The following is a 20021-nucleotide window of genomic DNA, read 5'->3' as shown; positions in this document are numbered from 1 at the left end:
ATCTTGTTGCTATCTGTAGCAGAAACAAGTTGTCATCAGTGAACCTTGGTTTGATTCATGGAACAAGGAGATCTATTATAGCACATTTGCGGAGTAATGATCTCTCTATCCGGTGTTACCTAGAAAAAAATGGGTTATGTTTTGAGTCTGGTGTCTTCCTCATGCTGCAATTTTCTTTGTTACCTCTGGATTGTTCATTACACCTCAAAATCCACATTTAGAAAAATGTTTTGTGACTATCTACTGATGAATAAAATATATTATATTAGATTGTATAGCTTGTATAAATATAACATAAGATTATATTGTGAGTGTTAAAGATCTACACTTCCCTGGACTTTATTAACTTTACCATAATAAGCCGTTAACAGCTAGACACAATGAAATGTGTGGGGACAAAAAAAAAAAAATCTTTCACTTTTTCACTTTCTCTCTCTCTCTCTCTCTCTCTCTCTCTCTCTCTCTCTCTCTCTCTCTCACACACACACACACACAATCTCTCTCTCTCTCTCTCTCTCTCTCTCTCTCTCTCTCTCTCTCTCTCTCTCTCTCTCTCTCTCTTTCTCTCCTTCCCTCATATACCATCCATACAGGTGCTCTTCGGTCCTTCGAATCCTGAAGCTCATTCGGAGTTTGTTGCTATTGAAGTCATGTTGTCCACTCTCCTTGTGCCATGTCTTCTGCTTGCTCCATGCATTCACTCTGGTAAGACTACCACACGATTAGATGACTTTTAAAAGTAATTATGTCATAACAATATGTTTATATATTGTTATGACATAAATAACAATATTGACTGTGTGAGAAGTAAGACTGATTTAAAACAAACAAAAAAAAAACAGAGTATTGTAGTGGTGCTGATGAGAACTTGCTGCTGCTGCTGTTTTTTTTTTTATTTTATTTTTTTTTTTTTACTAAAGTAGTTGCTTATTACAGTATTTATTGATTGGAAAATGAAATTATTATTGTCTTGAATTTCAGTTGTGTGTTTGCAACCTCAGGAAGCAATTAAGATACATTTATATATGCACGCTGAGAAATCCATCCTAGATTATGTATTTATGTGGCTTTCATTACTGTTGATGTTTTTTTACTGTTGATGCTATTCATTGCTTTAGTTTTCTAAAATAATTTGCATAAACTAATGCCGTGATTAAATTGTTAATAAATAACTGCAGAAATGATTTTTAAATGTATCATTGTCTAAAACTGACAGAAAGCATGATAGCTTCAGGATACACATTGTTTAACAAGGCAAGTAATATCTGTGTGAAAAGTCTGTGAAAGATATTTATTGTGAGACTTAATCATCACCTTTGGATTTCCCCATACACCCTTAATAACCTGTTTTTACCTGAGCCATTATTTAAGTTCTATTTGATTTGACTTGCTTTCAAATCAAATCAGTTCACTGTGCTATTGTATAAGGGATTATACAGTACCTTTCTGAACTGTACAAAACGTATTTAATCTGTACTAACACTTGTGCTATTGTATTGCTTACAAATACCCTACATTCCCACTGACCTTTTATTTGATGATTTACTCCCTTCTTTTCCCTCTTTTATGCCTTTCATTGACTGTTTTTAAGGTGCTTATTAGAGCATATTCAGTTAAAGTTCAGTTAATGTACCACCACTGAGATTATTAATTTCAACCCTTGGCTAGAAGTTAAAGCATGGACAAAGAATAGGGTAGGGCGTATTTTTCTGCCCCTCATTCAAAATCAAAAACAATTTCATAGTAATTATATGATATTCTTGAACCTGATTCATTTCCTGAAAACAGAGATTGCTGCAAGACAAATCACTGGCGTAGACAATATTACCAAATGTGTGTTTCTTCTCCAAACTGTTGTCACAAAGCTGAAAGCACACAATTGTCTACAATATTTTTGATGCTGCAGCATTTTGATTTCTCTTCACTGGAACTAAGAGACCCAAAAATTTTCCCTGTGAAGACATGCTTTGTCCTGCACAGAACACTGACCTCAAGCCCATTGAAAAATTGTGGGATGAACTGAAACGGTGTGTACAAACTTTCTCATCCAACATCAGTGCCCAACCTTGCAAATACTCTTGTATCTGAATATCCAGAAATTTCCACAGCCGCATATCAAAATCTAGAGGTTATAACAGAGGGGAACAACTTTGGAAAGCGATGAACAGGTGTCCACATAGGTATATTAACATGCTTGTTCGAATTCATTATTGTTTCTATAGTAAAATCTCATTCAAATAAGACTTGGCTGGTGCTCTAATCTAAACCTTATAATAAATAGAATATAGCATGTTAAACAAAGAAATAAATCTAACATTTATGATGAAATATTCTGTGATGATACATCAATTCAACATTTGTGTCAGCGCTTTTTAACAGTCTAAAAGTTTTCTGACACAGGAGAATCTTCAGGACAGAGTACTTTGCACTTTGCAGTATCATGGTAACACGAGAAGCTTGTCTTATTAACTTCAAGTCAGAGTTAAAAAAGAGGCTGTTGAGGTGTTATACCTGCTATTATGTAAGTCACAATTACTCTGGTCCTGCAAAACCTCTTGTCTTGCATATTTAGTGCTATCTCTACTACCAACATACCTGATTCAACAAATCAGCTAATTAAAAGTTCATCCTGGGAGAAGGTGGGTATGTATAAACAGGAAGAAATACTCAAATGTGGAGAACATGAGGTACTTCAATAGCTTGGTTAACTTAAGGTTGGAGAACTTAATTTCCAAAATAAATATTAAATGAATTTCTTTTTAAAGGACACTGACTTCAGCTTTACAGTAAAAAAATGAATAAAAGGAAAACAGAACTAGTGTCTCCAGTGCAAGCACAATTTGATCTTGTTGTTGTAAATTGTGAGCAGGTGCCAAATATTATACAACTATTACCATTATTCTTAAAGAATCCTTGAAGATCCCAATGTAAACATTTCCTCTGTTTCAGCTCAGTGGTGCTACGAGAGCCAGTATTCATGTGATGATAATTGCATAAGTAAGTTCAGTCAACTTTAAACATTCAAACATTTATTTTTTGGTTAGGGTGGCATGGTGGGTCCTCAATTCAATCTTGGGTTATAAACTGTGGATATAATCTCTTAATGAGTTTCTTCCAGGTTCATGATGGTATGTTTATTGGCTACAATAAATTTCCCTGACCTGGGAACGTGTGAATACATGAATACGTACCCTGCACTGGACAGAATTCCATCCAGAATTTATTCTCGCCTTACCCTCAGTGCTCCCAAGATAGAATCCTGACCCACCACATCCCTAACCAAGATAAAGCTCTTATTAAAGATGAACGAATTAATAATAATAAATAAATAAATCACTTTTCAGAGCCCAGTGAGTGGGCAAAAGACTTTCTAGATTGTGGAGGCCAGAACCAGTCACCCATTAACATTGTCACACAAAAGGCGAGGCTTGACCCCTGTCTAACCCCGATCATCTTTGAAGGTTACACACAAACTCTGAACGTTACTGTGCAGAACCTCGGAAATACTGGTGACTCTTCAAATTCATTCAACTTTCTTCTTTTAATTCAGAAAAATCTGTCTCAGCTGACTTGGTTTCAGTTCAGTTCTAACATCACAGTACTATGTTAGCCTACTGTATTTTGGTTTTCTTGCAGTTAATTAGGTTTTGATTAGAATCATAAAGCACTTAAATCATATGTAGCATATGAATTCTGCTTTCTTGTTGGTAAAATTTTGCACTTCCATAGCTATGCTTACACTACCTCCATCTATGCGGATCCGAGGTGGGGCTCTGCCTGCCACCTACAAGGCCATTCAGCTGCATCTACACTGGGGAGTGTATGACGGGCCAGGCTCAGAGCACACTGTAGATGGGGAGCAGTATCCTATGGAAGTGAGATCATAGATCACCTTCCCATATTAAGTTTAATATAGAGCAGAAACATGAATTTTTCATTCTTTCATTCTTTGTTAAACCCGTGACTGCTATTTTTTTCCGGTGTTTCATCTCTCCCAAAGCTCCATATTGTTCATATAAAAGAGCAATACAATACACTGAAGGAAGCCATTAATGATACAGTAGGAGTAGCAGCTCTTGCCTTCTTTTATGAGGTAACAAATCTCCGGGTTGATGTAATGTCTCTATATAAAAACAGAATTATGCAGTATATAGTTATCCCATTAATGATTTTATGATCTTATTTTTGCCTTAGGTGTCCACAGAAGAAAACCAGAAATTCAATCGACTGATTCAGGCTTTGGGAGAAATTCCATATAACGGTGAGCTCATATAGACATTGTGAGATGCTAAATTGTCTGGACACGTCATCCAAAGGAGACCATCAACAAGGGTTTGAAATAGCATTATATGTTGAGCTTTTTATGTTGGAAGATTTCAGTTTTATTCACCTATCTAGCATCAGCCTAGGCAATCTAGTTTGTTACTATTTGGTTAGCCCTTTACCTTTGGCAATAACATTTACAAACTTTGAGGAAAAGTTAATAAACGAAATATGTGCTATATGATTATTATTGTATTCATAAAGAGAACAGCAGTACTGTCACAGAATTCCGGTTGACCGATATCTTGCCTTCGTTGGACAAGCTTTCCAGTTACTATCGTTACCCAGGTTCTCTGACCACACCAAGCTGTTATGAAAGCATCCTCTGGACGATCTTCCAGCAGCCTTTTTACATCAGCCAACAACAGGTAGATTGATGATTTTCTCACCATTTCACTTGATCTTACCACTTATTCCTTTAAGCAAGTTTCATTGTACAATTGATATTATGATACAGGAAGCACCATTTTAAGCTTTTTTTTTTGTCATAAAATGTTTCTATCTTAGCTTTTAAAATGAGCACAGACAGCACATGGGTCCTCTAAACTATTGTTTCTGTATTTTGATTAAAGTAAAATCCTGTGTCACTTCTGAAGGTAGATAAAGTCAATTAAATTTGCCAACCCTTCAGAGATGAGTTGCATTATTTGTAGTCCATTCTGAAGAGATAAACCCCAACAAGGGCACTTTGAATTGGGTCTATCCAGCAGCCATTTGTTGGCGCTTGTCAAACTGATGTGATGAGAATTTTATTTTGTGGGCTCTTAAAATGACTTTTCAAAAGGAACAACCAATGGACACTTTGATTCTGAATTTTTTTTAACTGAATTACAGTGGCTGTGACAGACAAACAAGCTTACATTTAAGTGTGGGTCCAATACAAATGCTGGTTGTAAGACTGGAATATAAACTAGATGGGACTTTAGTCCATTACAGGTCTCCATGCACTCTTTATTATAAGCGTTCCAACTCTAGAATGTGTGATGAAAGCAGGGAACTCTGAGAAAACCCACAGACACTGACAATATATGAAACTCCACACAGACCTGTGCTGTGATGTCGCAAGGCTACACACTGAAACTACGTTATTGTGCCTATATTTTCTCATGGTGTAGGGTGTAGCCTTAGGGGGCAAGACTGCTTACTCATGAAACCATTACTTGATCACAAAATGGACCGCAGCCATTTATAGCCATTGGGATCATGGTTTTGAGCTTTCTCTCATGGATGGTATATTTTCATATATGATCATGCATCAGTGTTTAACCAGAAAGCATCATCAGCATTGTAAGGTTCCTCTAACCACTATGAGGAGACCTCATTACCATTATTCTTGTTTGTTTGTGTTCCACAGCTGGTGAACCTAACCAAGCAGATGTGGTTCGAGAGGGGAAAGCCCATGATTGAAAACTTCCGCCCAGTGCAGAAGCTAAATGGGCGCATAGTGTACAAATCCACAGCATGTGCCTGTACGTCGTCAGGACCAGTCTTTCTGTGTCTGTGTGTCCTCTGTATATTCGAGCTGATACAGGGTATATTCACATCATCTATCATTTCAGGATAAAAATCCAAAAGAATCACAATACATTTACATTTAGTAAAATATAGTGATAGTCTACTACAAGACTGAAAAAGGATGAGCACATTTAATATATATTTCAACTGTTTATTAATTTGTTTGCAATATGATTAAAAACCTGCACCAAAATTCCACAAAGAAAGCCCCAGTGAATTATAGCTAATAAGTATCAGAGTGCTTGGATTTATAATGAATGTATAAAGAAAGGAGCTGGCAAGAGAAGCCATAACTTTAAGCCATATAAACATGACTTACATATGACATTATGCAACATATCTTGGGTAAGGCTCTTGGGGGAAAAATAAAGATATCCTCATTTGTAACATAATGGTTGCAATTTGTTGAGGCAATTATTTGTACTTCACTGTGTTGACATCAACAGTGCTTGAACCACAAATGGCAACATTAAATGTAACAGGTTAATATATATATAATCAATCTAAAAACACTGTCAAACATTCAAACTCCAAAACTACTCCGAATATTTACTTTGTTTCTTTGTTTATCTATAATAAGAATAATAATATTTACAGGTAACATAATCCTGAAAGTCACAGCAGCAATTTATAAACATATACAGCAGCAATTTATAAACATATACTGTAGGATTTTGACAAAGCCTGTAGAATGTTATACTTGATGTTACCTTTAAATGATCTTACAATAAAAAATTTGCTAACGTTGGTTATTGTAGGTTTGTGACTGTGTACATTATGGTTGCAAGAGTAGTTATTTGTTGTGTACTTTCAGCCAGGCTCTCATGTGTTTTATCTGGGCAGTAACGCTACTCTGTGCGGTGCCTCCAGGCGCGCTGTATTGCTCCACACTGCTTGTGTAGTCCCACACGGTGGACACGTCACTGTCAAACAAAGGACTAAATAAAAGAAGAGGGAAGAGAGTCAAGATTCAGATTTTCTAATAAACAAATGCTGAATTATTTTATTGCAGTGATGGAAATCATAACTCATTTTTTATTAATTTATTGACCCTCAGTAACATTTTTTTACCCGTTATTATGTTTGTAAATTTGTACTTAGGGGTGGGAGGTAAACATTAAATAGTCTTTAGGACTATTATATCCACATATTTCACCAAGAAAATTTGTGATAGTCATTTTGGAGTCAGCACCTTCTACATGGTTACCCTGATGAAGCTAAGAACAACACCAAACATCATAAGGGTCTCTTAATGAGTAAAAGCAGCTGAGTGAAAGAGCAGGTGTGCAGTGGGAGAGAGGTACTTGATCATAAGAAAAACAACACAATATACTTGTGAAAGCATTCTTTAAAAATACTCTGCTGATTTTAATATTGGAGTATTATATTTAGTATGGAGAATGAAAGACTATGACAAATCAGGAAAACTATTAACTTATAGAGAATATGACAGGATGGATATTGAAGTTAAATAATGTGAGCATGTATGCATGGAATAAGTTTAATTAAAATTCCACCAATCTGCGGGTGTGTGATTGAATCCTGACCTGGCAGTATGGAGGTCTTCCACAGTAAGCTGGTTCAGTGGGACACCTTTAGACTCAGCTTGATAGACAGCTTTTCCTGAGCAGCTATGAGCTTCTCTAAAAGGCATCTACAACACACACATGGATAATTAAATTTGAATTAATACCTCAACATTACACCAGCACAGCTGTGAGATGATTTACTTACTCCTTTCCTGACAAGGTAATAGGCCAGATCAGTAGCCAGCATGTCTGGACTGAGCGCTGCCTTCATGACTTTCTGATTTACCTGCATTAGGTGTCAAAAAAAAATGAAGTAGTTTTACTTTTACAGCAAATCAACATTTTTCCTTATGAAACCGGTTAAAACTGGTGTTTGCTTAACTTATTTACCCAACAGCCAATAACATTTGTGGGACACACAACACAATTAATTGTATTTTCTTCTTTATATTTTCATTTTTTTATGTCCCATGACAAGCTTATTGGTGCCATTGTTCAGTGTCCAATATTTTTGAATTGGAAATAAACTCAGGTAAAAACTAAAATTATTAGTTGGACTCTCACCTGCAGTGTAGACATGACACCTGTAGCCACCTGCAGTACAGCATGCAATGAATCATAAGTGTCAAACATGGCCTCTTTATCCTCCTATAATACAAATCCACATGTGATTATTGCCTAAGCAAGCTTTACCACACAATATTACTCTGTTCTCTCTACAAAACCAATGTCACTTTACCTGTAGATCTTTGTTGTATGTGCTGGGGAGGCCCTTTAGTACCATCATAAACCCTGCACACTGAACCACAGTTATGGGTTAAACATCTGAACATGCTTTATAGAATACTTTGCTATATAAATTGCTTGAGAATATGTTTGGGCTGATTTTTCCGCAGTGTCTTCAGTTTTAGGTCTTACTCTGCCGAAAACTCGTCCTGCTTTGCTGCGGATGAGCTCCAGGCTGTCAGCATTTTTCTTCTGTGGCATCAGACTGCTCCCAGTGCTGTTCATGCCAAATACACAAACAGAAATTTAACTAACACAGCATGTCTAACAACTCTTTTTATCAACACACGGAAAATAAGAGCATGATCACAAATGAACAAAATAGATTCGGATTTGTATTGTTGCTTAAAAAATTCTCTGCTATGGGAGTTTTATAAACATGAGAAAGAATAAAACTAACAAAACAGTACAAAGTGCCATCAAGTACACTGTGGCAGGCTGGTGGTCCTCAGATTTGATCTCCGATCAGTATCAGTACCTTAACCACTGAGCTACCATTTCCCTCTGAACAGTGTTTTAGTAAATAGGCATGCTTACCTGTATGCATCAGATAGCGTGACAAAGGAGAACTCTTTAGTGCTGTACAGCATCAAATCCTCTGCCAGCTTACTGAGGTGCATGACACACATCGATCCCCAGAAAAGGAACTCAGCTGCCAAAACATACAAAAATCACACAAACCAACTATATAAAGATATCTACATTGAATATTATCATAATATTAGTGAAATATTTCAATGTCTGCATGTACTTTTCCACTTTCAATGTATAGTGTTCAGAGTCAACTGGACAAAATAGGATAATAGGGTTAACCAGGGCTGTCCAAGTGTTCCTTGCTGGGGAATCATTAAATAAAGCATTAGGAGCCTCAGACTCTCTGTAATAATATATTATAACACTCTGCTGAATGCTGAACAGTATTGTGTATATTAAAATTTTGCAGACACACACAGTTAATGGGCCAACTGTTTGGGCATGTGGTAGCCTAGTGGTTACGGTGTTGGGCTACCAATCGAAAGGTTTTTGGTTCGATCCCAGGTCCACCATGATGCCACTGTTGGGCCCCTGGGCAAGGCCCTTAACAATCAGTTGTATAAAAATAAGATAATTAAGTCGCTCTGGATGAGGGCATCTGCTAAATGCTGGAAATATAAATGTTTCAATGTGCTAGAAGGCTGAATTTTGGATTCTTTTTCACTTTTTGCACAAGCACTCAAAAGTAAAAATACTAGTACGCTGTAAAACAGGCCAGGGCTGATCACTGGGAGTCCCTCATTAAATATCTTCACTTGTTGTGGTGTGCAATTGGCCTACTTTAATTATGCCTGCAATTTAAGACTCCATAATGCATGTTAAACATTAAGTGAAAAGGTTCATGTGAACTACTATAGTGTGTATAATAAACACGTACAAAAAATAAACTATAACTAAACAGACTGAACAAATATTGTCCAATCAATGTACAAATTCGACACAGCTAAAAACACTGAATCATATGTGAGAGTTGTACCTGTAGCTTGCTTAAAAAAGAATAATATTCCTATTTATATTTCAATGAATGTCTGGTACTTCTGCTGGGTTCATAATTGTAACCCAAAACTACTGAGAGGTGTTTTTATTTGTATTTTATATTATTTTTATTAGATATTATGACCATCACTGTGTGGAGTGAATACTGGGTTTACATTTCTATGGGACTTAAAGTCAAAAAACATACCGACAAAATCTCTCTGTCCGGTTGCATCCATACTGTTGATGCTGATCCCGTCAAAGTCGAGTTCTGGAGAATTTCAAGCCACGGAGTAAACGATAACAAAATATATATTTGAAAATATTTAAAAACACTAATTTGAAATATGTAGAAACCCACATGATTATGCACAAGAAATATATCTCAGAAATTAAAGTAATATAGCAGGTAACTTTTTTATGAGTCTAAACTACAAGACACAGTAATGCAAGAAAACAAATACAAACGAAACAAACAACAAAATAAAAAACCTTTTCGAAGAAGTTCCCTATCAATATTGAAGGGGTTCCCAGCTATGGCTCCACTGTAAAACAACATTTAAAATAATTAGACAGTTTATTCAGAATAATAATCACCAGATACCCATATTATACACACTTTTGTTTGTCAAGAGTGCAAACATTTTGTCCCTTTGAAAGAAGACTTTGTCATCATATAGGCTTGAAAGCATGCACTTAATCTTTATTAGCACAGACCTTCCCAAAGGCAGAATGTTGACCCGCTTCCTGATTTCCTCCAGTTGTTCCACGTCTCTGCTCAGTGCCACTGAATGACTGAAACCACAGCAGCACAGTGTTTATTGTCCACAGTTTATCTGGGCAAAATTACACTATTGATGACAATGTCCTTAAACATATTCACATCAAACAGACTAGGTTCTGTCTCTTTTAGACCTAAAATGCATCAGTGAAGCTTTAAATCAGATTCCATCAACTGACATTATTTATTACATTAGTTAACATTTATTATTAACAAACCACAAAAGATATTTGTAACAGGAAACTCACACAGACACATAGACAATTGAAAAATGCCACCACCTAGTGGTAGAAGCATAAAAAATATGTGCTCTTGTTTTTTGTTTCTGGTGTATTGATTCGGAAACTCGTGTTTTATTCACATGAACTAAAGCATGCAATAACATATATTAGGTCAACTTTAATGTATTAATTAAATAAATTCATTCAGTGTTAATTTTTAATGCGTAATGTTTAAAGCATTAAATGTTTAATCAAGTATCATGTCACACGTTTTCTTTAAACGTTCTTTTATCTGTAATGGCTTTTGCATATCAAATTCTTGCTGCAAATATATATTTATTCCCATTAAAAAATATTTTAAAAAAAATGCACATTTTGAAACGCCTCCAGAAATGTGTGCTTTTAGACTAATCAGGTCACCTGCAACATTCTGCAGAATATGTGCTTTAATGCAATCGTGCATGAACAGAACAGAACATGAGCTTAAAAACAAACTCAGTGTAAACACTAAGACATCATCATCGCATAAGATGTGCATAGTTTCTTACATGTGTAAAAAAGTGTACCTGAGAATCCAGTGGCTCCACCTGATTGGCTGCGCTCTCTGCATGTGTGTATATCCAGGAAAAAGAATGTTGATTTCTCTACAGGACAGAGAAAACCATGGAAAGATGGGGAATAATGACAAGACAACCACATGTATCAAAAATTAGATCCAATAAGAATTTATGATATGTTCTTACACGGCTGCCCTTTCCACCATGGTAGTTATAAGTTGGATGGTGTTTCCCTTCAGAGTGGTAATAGCATCCCGTAACCACAGCCTCATATCTGTCACAACCTATTCAAGCAACATATAAAACGAAACAACATTACAAAATACACAAAAATTAGTTTACATAAGTAACAAGTAATGACAGGAGTGTTATAGGAAAATGAATCAATAGTTTGTTGAAGTGACATACGGCTAATTATGGTGACCCATACTCAGAATTTGTTGAATAGTGTTACTCCCTCACCAGCCTCCTTTTCTCAAGCTCCCTCTCTGTCTCTTTTGAGGTTAATTAGAAAAACAAACTAATTCTCAGTCCTGAAGCCTCTCCCATGGAGGAAACTTACTGACCACTCCAATTTGTCCTGAGACTGGTTCCATAAATGTTGATTAGTATCTCCTTTCAGTAATCTGCATCGCATCAACTACATTTATTTGTTGTTTAAAAGCTGAAAAAATGTTTTTGCTACATGTATTATGTCCCTGTGAATGAGCTATTACTACAGGTATACGAGAACATATCATAATGTGTGCCTTAATATAAACCTTTAAATTGAATCAGCAATGCTGATAGAAAATTAATCAATGCTTTCTGACCAAACAGCTTTGAGAAATCAACACTGATGTGGTTTAAATGTTAGTAAAATCAGTGAGACCCACTTGATCATTCCTGCTCCTGCCAGTATGAAGCTTTCCAGCTGCCTCTCCAATCAGTTCCTATAACCCAGTCACAAAGCATTAATAATGATTAGTACTACTGTTTAATGACACCTCTGTGCAATTCCGCAGCCTGTCTGAAGCATGAAGTTTGGGGTTCATTTAACTGAACCGTCAACACTGACAATTTATACAGCAGTTATTTCACACAGAAATACATCAGAGATCAATGGATCTTTATTTAAATTCTATACATTGCAGTCAATTGCCCGATAAGCACTTGTATGTCATGTAATGATGTATTTAAAAAAAAAATACTTATACACTCATTATACTTATAAATAATTATACAATCAATGCAACTTCCTTTTGTCCATTCAATACAAAGCAGTGTGTCATGCAGTGCCATTAAACCACATATGCAAGTATATTATTTCAGCTCCATGATTAAAGTTCTGTTGACAGAAAGGCTGTGAGTTCTGAGCTCCTGATCTGGAAAAACCCTCAACTGCTGATTTCAGCTATGCCTGTATCAAATTCTGCCTCATACTCTGCCTGGGGTAAAAGCAACTGCCAGATTAATTCAAACAAATTGTGGTTTGACAGTAAAATGCAGCTCACCTTTAGTCTACGTTCATTGGCTGTGTGAATATCCTCATCTCCTGGCTTGATCTGGAACGTACCACTGGACCATTCACCCAAAACCTGATTTAGCACAGTTAGAGGCAGACATTTCTACACTGTGCTCAACAGGTTTTGTAATGCAACACAACAGTGAAACAGTACAGATACATTTTTGCCTTCTTCACTCATGTCATGTGACTCAGGGTCTATTGTTGTTGTGAGCAAATAAACATAACTGTGAGTTTATTATGTCCACCTACTATACCACTGTTCATGACCGGGTAAAACAACTAAAATAAGGATCAGTTACAGAAAATGTTGTATTTATTATCATTATAACTAAACAAAAACATGAATGAATGTTAACAACAGTTATATTTCATGCTTAACTATTAGTTAGCTATTAACTATTACTAGCCACTTTATCACAAAATCCACCTAAACTGGTGACTCAACATCATTTGCACCTACAACACCAATGATTTCTAAACCTTTCGAATAAATAAAAGAACTCAGTGTAGGTCAGTGATGTATTAAGCTCTAACATGAATATGAAATTGAACTCCAGGAAAACGTTCAATTCAGTTCATTGCAATTCGATTTCTTATATGCGGACTCATTCCCACTCACAAATCTCACCATTCTTGTTAGGCCAGAAACATTGAAAGGGTTTCAAAGAAGGAAGCAAAAATTCAAGCCAGCTAACCCGATCAAGGCCGTCCTGAATCTGCACCATTTCCTCCTGCGTGACCAGATTGGCTTTGTGTAGTGCCTTCACATAGGCTTTACTGCCCTTGATGTCTGCATCCCACATCCGCTGATCATATGATATTGATGCATTAAACTTCTCCATGATAGGATCAGTTTTCCCTACAAATCTACCACCCCACAACTTGTTTCCCTGCATTGCAGAAAAATATAAACAAAGCTGAACAAAGTACAAACAAGCAAACAAACAAACCAAACATCATTTTTCATCGTGTACCACACCACATCAATCTGATTATAGTCTTCAATTTATTAATGAAAAGCACATTGTACTATTAAACACTAAATTATTACATTTAACGTTGTGTAAAATCTGAAAAGGTAGTTCCTGTTATATTCCTTGTTATAGCATAATTTATAACCAGTTGTTCCTTCACAAGCCTTTGTTAATGTTTATTCTCTTGAAGTTAATAGAGAAGCGCACAGCTTGTCATGTTACAGAAAACATTACTCTTGTAATTTAGTTCTAGTGAAAAAGTAAACAAGCTAAAGTTTGTACACAGTCGTTCATTTAAATAGGCTGAATAAGTACTTTTAAGATTAAGAATAAAGGTGGATATATTTTAGATTTTCAAGACTACTATCACTGTCGCTTTAAGTTCTCCACAAGACGAGAAAGCTTTACCTCAGCAGCTGCCATGGTTACTTCTTCAGGCTCCTTCGACTTCCGTACTTCAGTCTCTATAACCAACCGAACGTGATAAAATATTCCTTCAGTTAGAATATACAAAAATTAGCAAATCTCTCAATAATCTCGCGAGAGCTCAAGCAGTCTCACGTAAGCAAAACGAGTATTGCCTGAGGGGGAAACGGTTTCCTAGCTGTTGCATGAACGATTCATTCATTCAGCAAGGGAGTCGATGTAAAATAAGAGGAAGAATCGATTCTTCAACGTCATTTAAAATCAAGAGTCGACTCCCAAACGTTGCACCCGTCGCTCACTAAATTACCGTCATCATGAATGTTCAATAAATGGAATATGAAGTCATGTATTCTTCTTCTTTTTATTATTATTATTATTATTATTATTATTATTATTATTATTATTATTATTATTATTGTTGTTGTTATTGTTGTTGTTATTGTTGTTGTTATTGTTGTTGTTGTTGTTGTTGTTGTTGTTGTGTAGTTGAATCTCCTTATCTGTACTGATTTACTTTTGTGGAATCGACTCAAAACGTCTGGAACCGTTATCAGTAATCAAATCATTTATAATGCGGCCCAATAATATAATAAAAATAATTACATAATCGTTCAGTTTAACATTTACTGTGTAAGAAATGTAATGAATACTAAATATGAACAATGCATGTTAAATAAAAGAAATACATGAAATAAAATATTTTTAAATGAAGCATTACAAAATAAAGTTGATAAATAGTGATAAACACAACTTGCTGTAGGAACGTACCGTTTTAAGGTAATGTTTCCACCGGATTATTTTACAGAGGTGGACCAGTGAAGAAACCAAGGATGGAGGTGTAAGAAACGGCTTTAGCAATAATTAAACATATTTATCTTTCTTTTTTATTACGTAAATAGTTAAATATGTTGGTGTGTTGACAATATTTTAAAGCATGCTAGGTGATGAAAAAGGTAGAAGAAATCCAGATGTTTCCAGCTTTGTAAAACTCACCACGTGCAGTTTTCGCTCAGTGAATATGTAATGTTTTTTTGTAATGTAATCTTTGCATGACAGTGAAGCTCTATAGTGGCCACCCACTATCTGGACTCTTTAATTGTCTCACGTGTCGTTGAAAATCTCAAATATTCGAGTGTTATTTGCTAGTTCTCTTTTAGTTTTAGCTTGTAGCAAATACATAGCCCATGTATACAGTTGTTTGTAACCCTGCAAATGTTGGATACATTTATATTGCTCACCTTTCAGTATGATAAACGGACTTGATCTGTTCATATTTCACAAAGTGGTAAATCATTTGGAGAATAAATGTAATATTCTGTCATGGCTGCTTTGCAGGAGGGACCCTAACGCTGCGATGCTCAGCAATTATGAGGTCAGTAAAGAGTCACTGAAGCATATTTACAATGTATAAATGTATATGCTACTCGAGCATGCTGGCTAACGGTATGTATGTAATTTGTATTTTGATCATACTAGGTGCATCAGCTGCTGATGGAGCTTAAAGAGAAGAGGAAAGAGAGTGTTAAAAACAAACACAGCACTGGGCAGCAGAACCTAAACACTATAATGTATGAGGTTAGTGATGTAATGATTAGTGTTGTGAGTCAAATTAATATATTACATCCTTACATTCTATAATCTCATACAAATAAAAATGATTAAAATAACAGATGTGGTTTGTATTTATAATGTATGACCATCCACAATGTTACATACATTAAAACCTGGATGAGCTTTGAGGCATACACCAAACAGTCACATTATTAGGAACATGCTATGAGATGTTTCATGGCAAGGATTCCACAAGTTGCTGGAAACATTCCTGTGAAACTTTGGTCCATATTGATGTGGTGATATTGCATTCAGCTGCATGTTCATGTTCTACCCTATCCCAAAGTTGCTTTATTGGATTCAGATCTGGTGATTGGGAAGGTAACTGAAGTGCGATGAACTCATTGTCATGTTCATGAAGCCAATTTGAGAGTTTGAAAGAAATATTTCTTGTGATGGAGCTCAGTGGTAGTGTGCATGCTTTGTATGTATGAGGTCCTGGGTTCAATCCCTGGCATTAGCCATTTCAGTGCCATAGCAGCACAAAGGTTAAGGTTTTGGGCTACAGGTTGGATTAGAAGGTTAGGGTTTCAAGGTCCAGCACTGACAACTTGTTGGGCCCTTGAGCAATGCCCTGAACACTCTGCTCCAGGGCAACTGTATCATGGGTTAGAAGTTAAATGATGCAAATGGAAATGGGTAGTAATGAGAGACTTCTGATATTTTCCTTTATATTATTTATCTTTGTTGCCAAAATTGAGTTAACCAAGGTGACATTGCCTATTACAGACTGTGTATACTAAATATAAAAGAAACTTCAGCATCTTTGTTCAATGACTTTGTTTTTCATCTCTATATTTCTGAATAGACTCTTAAGTATCTTTCCAAGACGCCATGTGCTCACCAGGGTCCTGAGACAGTGAAAGACTTTCTTAAAGCGATGCTTCCACACAAACTCACCAAGTGAGTACTGTGTCTTATGTTGTTTACACCTCATGTAATCTTGTCACTGTATTCCACACACTATTGTGGTTTAAATAGCAATATGTAGTTTTAAAGCAGCTGTGTGATTTAATTTCATGTCATAAACTAATCACTGAGTGGTTTGTCTGCCCTCTGCTGAGGAGTTCTGTAGTTTGCACTACCTGATATGGGATAAGTCTTGCACTCGTCTAGCTCATGTTTTCTGGATGTCACATGAGTATTAATTAGTTTTATTATTTTAGGCTTCCAAGACAAAAAAATTAATTTAAATATAAATGGTTTTATGGTAGTAGACATAATTATGTTTATATTGTTGTATACAACTGTTCTTTTTTTAGTGAATGAAAATATAGAAATATATCCCATAATGTTGGCCTTCAGTATGTGAGGTACAAGGTATGCACAATGATATAAGAATAATTCAAAATATTATATATTTAATATTACTATCTAAATCCCTATATTTTGCTATGTTTGATCATTGTAAGGTTTAAGTTTCATCGCTTTCACAGAGGTTCTATCAGTTAGAGCTGTGGAATTTATTTTTTTGACCTTTTCACACCAAAGGCTTTGCATTTCCACTTTATCAGCTGTCTGATCATTTTAGAAAATTTACCTGTAAGAAAAGCCAGTTCACTGAAGGAAAAAGGATGTAGGGTGTGTTTCCGTAGCAGTTACTTTCTCTTCATGCTGATTTTATCTGACTTTATCTTGTTGAATTGAGAGTCCACAAGCCTGGTTTTGTAAATAGAAATCATGGTGAACTGTGGTATGTGGACTTTTGTCTTTCTGTATCCTTACTGTTCCTTGGCACAGCTCTTGAAAGCAAACAAAAAAAAATCTCTTCCACAGATATAAATTAGGGTTTTTATAAGCAAGAGTCTGCCTCTCTGCCTTCTAGCATTTTCTGGTTAACAAATATTTTTTGATAGTTTTCATATCTTTGACTCTGTAAACTGTGTATTTGTATTCTACAAACACACACTGCTTTTGTATTGTGTTCATGAATCTGGAATATCTAAAATGTCTTACTTTTAATTGTTTATTTATATATTCTATTGTCTGTTTAGTCCTTTGTGTTGTTTGTGTATTGATGTGGCACAGCATTAAACAACTGACACAAATGGGTGCAAACCCCCCCACCCCCCGACCTGAGATACAGGTTTGTCTCCCCACATAACTAACTGTAATGCTTTGCCCTACATTTTCTTTCTTTATAGAGCTGAGAAACTGCAACTGCTGAACCACAGACCACAGACGGCTGTTGAGATCCAGCTGGTCAGGCTTTGATTTATTCTTTGCCTTGTAATTTGTGCCTTTTCTGACTCAGCCTGTCTCTCGTAAGGATTGGAAGTCATATTTCATGAGCTTTATTTTTTAGACTATAAAACTTACTTTATTTATTACTTCCTTTACTTGCAAGGTATACAACAAAAAACCTGCAAGGTATACAACAAAGTGATGGTTTTTGCAGTAACCGTAATTTGCACAGAGTCTTGTATGTATAAACAGATTAACCAACATACACTTAGTCAGCGGTTAAGCTGCAAGATTTATTTACATTTTCTGACTCCGGCAACGAGGACTTTGTGCTTAATGGTTTCTCAGTGATTTGTTTGGTATGGGGAACTGATTGTTTTATAATTAGAATGCAATTAATTAACTTTGGGGTTGTATTAGTGACTCCTTTTGCGCCACATCCCGCTTTGGTGATTATTTTCCTATAATAATATACTACCAAGTGTTTTTTTTGTTTGTTTTTTCTTTACATGACCTAATTTAAATCAACAGGTAAATAATTTGCTCAGGCAGAATTGTAGTGTTTTGTCATTACATGTAATGCACCTGATTGAAAGTAGTTTTAAAAACTTACTTTTCTGGGTTGTTCTATTTGAGCTACAAAAATGTCTACCTTTTTCTGCTCAGATGGTAGAAGAAAGTGAAGAACGGTTGACAGAAGAACAAATCGATGAGCTTATTCAGACTGTTACAGACATCCTCCCTGGAGATCCTCAGCAAGAAGGTGGTGCCACAGAAGACACTGAAATGGGCACCAGCACAGATCAGTGATTAAATAAAAGATCCAGGAATCAGCATCAGCTGATCTGATCTTTAAAAACAGCATCTGGATGTTTAAAACAACCACTCAGATATGTATGAGATATTGGGTATCTGAAGTTTTTCAAATAAGGAGAACTTCTAAAAAGACATAATTTGGTTTAATAATGTCATCTGTACATAAACCTGTTGTAACTAAATCAGCACAGAACCGGTCGAGGCGTATTGCCTTCACACCTGCAACATTTTACGTTCACTCTTTGCATAACATTTTGAAACTGGAGCTTGCAGCATGTTTGCATGTTTACTAGGAGCAGGTTGGTATCAAATCAGTGTTGACTGAGATACAGAGCTTTAACATTGGTTTCATATTACAATGAAAATCAAAAAATTCTTAGTAGTTTGAACTTCTTAGACATGCATTGTTAAACCATATAAACCATCGTGTGTGAGATTACCCAAAACAAAGGCATGGACTGAGACAAGTATGCAGGTTTACGCAATGCTAAAGTGTTGGCTGTAAGCTTCCTTTTAATTAGATCCACTGCGTTACAGATGTACACATGCTTTAAGGAAATTGTGTAAAGCTGAGCTGTTGAAGCATTTTGATCTTCATTCCATTAATAAAAGTTTGAATTATTTATACACGTTGTGATTTAATTAAAGCTGGATCATGACATGCTGAGAACCATTTATTTGCTTTATTACATTAGAAGTGTCTCTGAGCAATGCATTTGGAGGTTGAACTTGCTAGATGTGCGTAGGGTTTTGTTTTTTTTTTGCTGTGGTTTTGTCAGTTTTCTCAGCAGCACATTGGTTGAAAAAGCGGGTCAGGGGCAAAAAGTGTTCTCTGAGCTGCAAAGGTATACTTCCTCCCCTATATATCTCCTACAATTTATGTTTATATATATGTGTGTGTACATATACATGCAAATTATATGAATCTTTGCACTTAAACATTCTGTTTAGTTGCAACTATAAGCAGAAAGACTTGTGTTCAGGTTCATGATATTTTTGTAGTGCTTGACTCATCTTTCTATATACAGCTTTTTACACAGGAAGGGTTTGTGTGTGTGTGTGTGTGTGTGTGTGTGTGTGTGTGTGTGTGTGTGTGTGTGTGTGTGTGTGTGTGTGTGCAAGCTTGTAGTGCTAAGCTTGCTTTTATTGCTAAGTTTGTTTCACTACCGGCTTGCATATTCTTTTAAACATGCTTCTACTGTTTAAGATTTTGACATTTAGATTCATTGACTTGAGAACTGAGAGTCTTGTCTAGACTCACAAATCACTAACTCACAACATT

General features: G+C 35.8%; 3 protein-coding genes across 4 annotated transcripts; 2 read left to right on the top strand and 1 right to left on the bottom strand.

The window, feature by feature from the left end:
* The first annotated feature begins 380 nt into the window (after positions 1-380).
* Positions 381-6230, top strand: ca4c (carbonic anhydrase IV c). The gene is made up of 9 exons (XM_047805885.1): positions 381-387; positions 502-705; positions 2950-2997; positions 3345-3509; positions 3730-3875; positions 4001-4093; positions 4195-4261; positions 4528-4691; positions 5678-6230. Exons 1-9 carry the CDS (start codon positions 381-383, stop codon positions 5885-5887), a joined length of 1104 nt encoding a protein of 367 aa, XP_047661841.1. The 3' UTR covers positions 5888-6230.
* Positions 5976-15415, bottom strand: asl (argininosuccinate lyase). Its single transcript, XM_027156981.2, has 17 exons — positions 15367-15415; positions 14111-14166; positions 13424-13618; positions 12715-12798; positions 12097-12153; positions 11408-11505; positions 11231-11308; positions 10380-10457; positions 10155-10207; positions 9871-9933; positions 8691-8805; positions 8286-8370; positions 8107-8166; positions 7932-8015; positions 7573-7653; positions 7386-7492; positions 5976-6776 (listed from the first exon to the last, which is right to left on the bottom strand). Exons 1-17 carry the CDS (start codon positions 15398-15400, stop codon positions 6632-6634), a joined length of 1473 nt encoding a protein of 490 aa, XP_027012782.2. The 5' UTR covers positions 15401-15415; the 3' UTR covers positions 5976-6631.
* LOC113649284 (calcitonin gene-related peptide-receptor component protein) lies at positions 14845-19366 on the top strand. Of its 2 annotated transcripts, none has more exons than XM_027156989.2 (6): positions 14845-14966; positions 15464-15500; positions 15605-15703; positions 16548-16642; positions 17884-17941; positions 18590-19366. In XM_027156989.2, exons 1-6 carry the CDS (start codon positions 14959-14961, stop codon positions 18731-18733), a joined length of 441 nt encoding a protein of 146 aa, XP_027012790.1. In that variant the 5' UTR covers positions 14845-14958; the 3' UTR covers positions 18734-19366. The 2 variants fall into 2 exon arrangements, with proteins under 2 accessions (XP_027012790.1, XP_047661500.1); XM_047805544.1 differs by lacking the exon at positions 14845-14966 and adding an exon at positions 14997-15081.
* Positions 19367-20021: the final 655 nt, after the last annotated feature.

This window comes from Tachysurus fulvidraco, chromosome 21, assembly GCF_022655615.1.
Source record: "Tachysurus fulvidraco isolate hzauxx_2018 chromosome 21, HZAU_PFXX_2.0, whole genome shotgun sequence".
NCBI lineage: Eukaryota > Metazoa > Chordata > Actinopteri > Siluriformes > Bagridae > Tachysurus > Tachysurus fulvidraco.
The sequence above is the reverse complement of the archived record's forward strand: the minus strand, read 5'-3'. Positions and strand labels throughout refer to the sequence as shown.

What these genes read in the sequence shown, in the direction of transcription:
- asl (XM_027156981.2), bottom strand. Translation starts at nt 15,400, where the DNA reads ATGAACAGATCAAGTCCGTTTATCATACTGAAAG. An exon ending in ATGGTGGAAAGGGCAGCCGT is followed by an intron (nt 11,309 to 11,407) that starts GTAAGAACATAT and finishes TCTGTCCTGTAG; the next exon opens with AGAAATCAACATTCTTTTTC. An exon ending in CAGGACGAGTTTTCGGCAGA is followed by an intron (nt 8,167 to 8,285) that starts GTAAGACCTAAA and finishes ACTGTGGTTCAG; the next exon opens with TGTGCAGGGTTTATGATGGT.
- ca4c (XM_047805885.1), top strand. An exon ending in ATGTGATGATAATTGCATAA is followed by an intron (nt 2,998 to 3,344) that starts GTAAGTTCAGTC and finishes ATCACTTTTCAG; the next exon opens with AGCCCAGTGAGTGGGCAAAA. An exon ending in GGGAGCAGTATCCTATGGAA is followed by an intron (nt 3,876 to 4,000) that starts GTGAGATCATAG and finishes TCTCTCCCAAAG; the next exon opens with CTCCATATTGTTCATATAAA.
- LOC113649284 (XM_027156989.2), top strand. An exon ending in CTTCCACACAAACTCACCAA is followed by an intron (nt 16,643 to 17,883) that starts GTGAGTACTGTG and finishes CTTTCTTTATAG; the next exon opens with AGCTGAGAAACTGCAACTGC. An exon ending in CGGCTGTTGAGATCCAGCTG is followed by an intron (nt 17,942 to 18,589) that starts GTCAGGCTTTGA and finishes TTTTCTGCTCAG; the next exon opens with ATGGTAGAAGAAAGTGAAGA.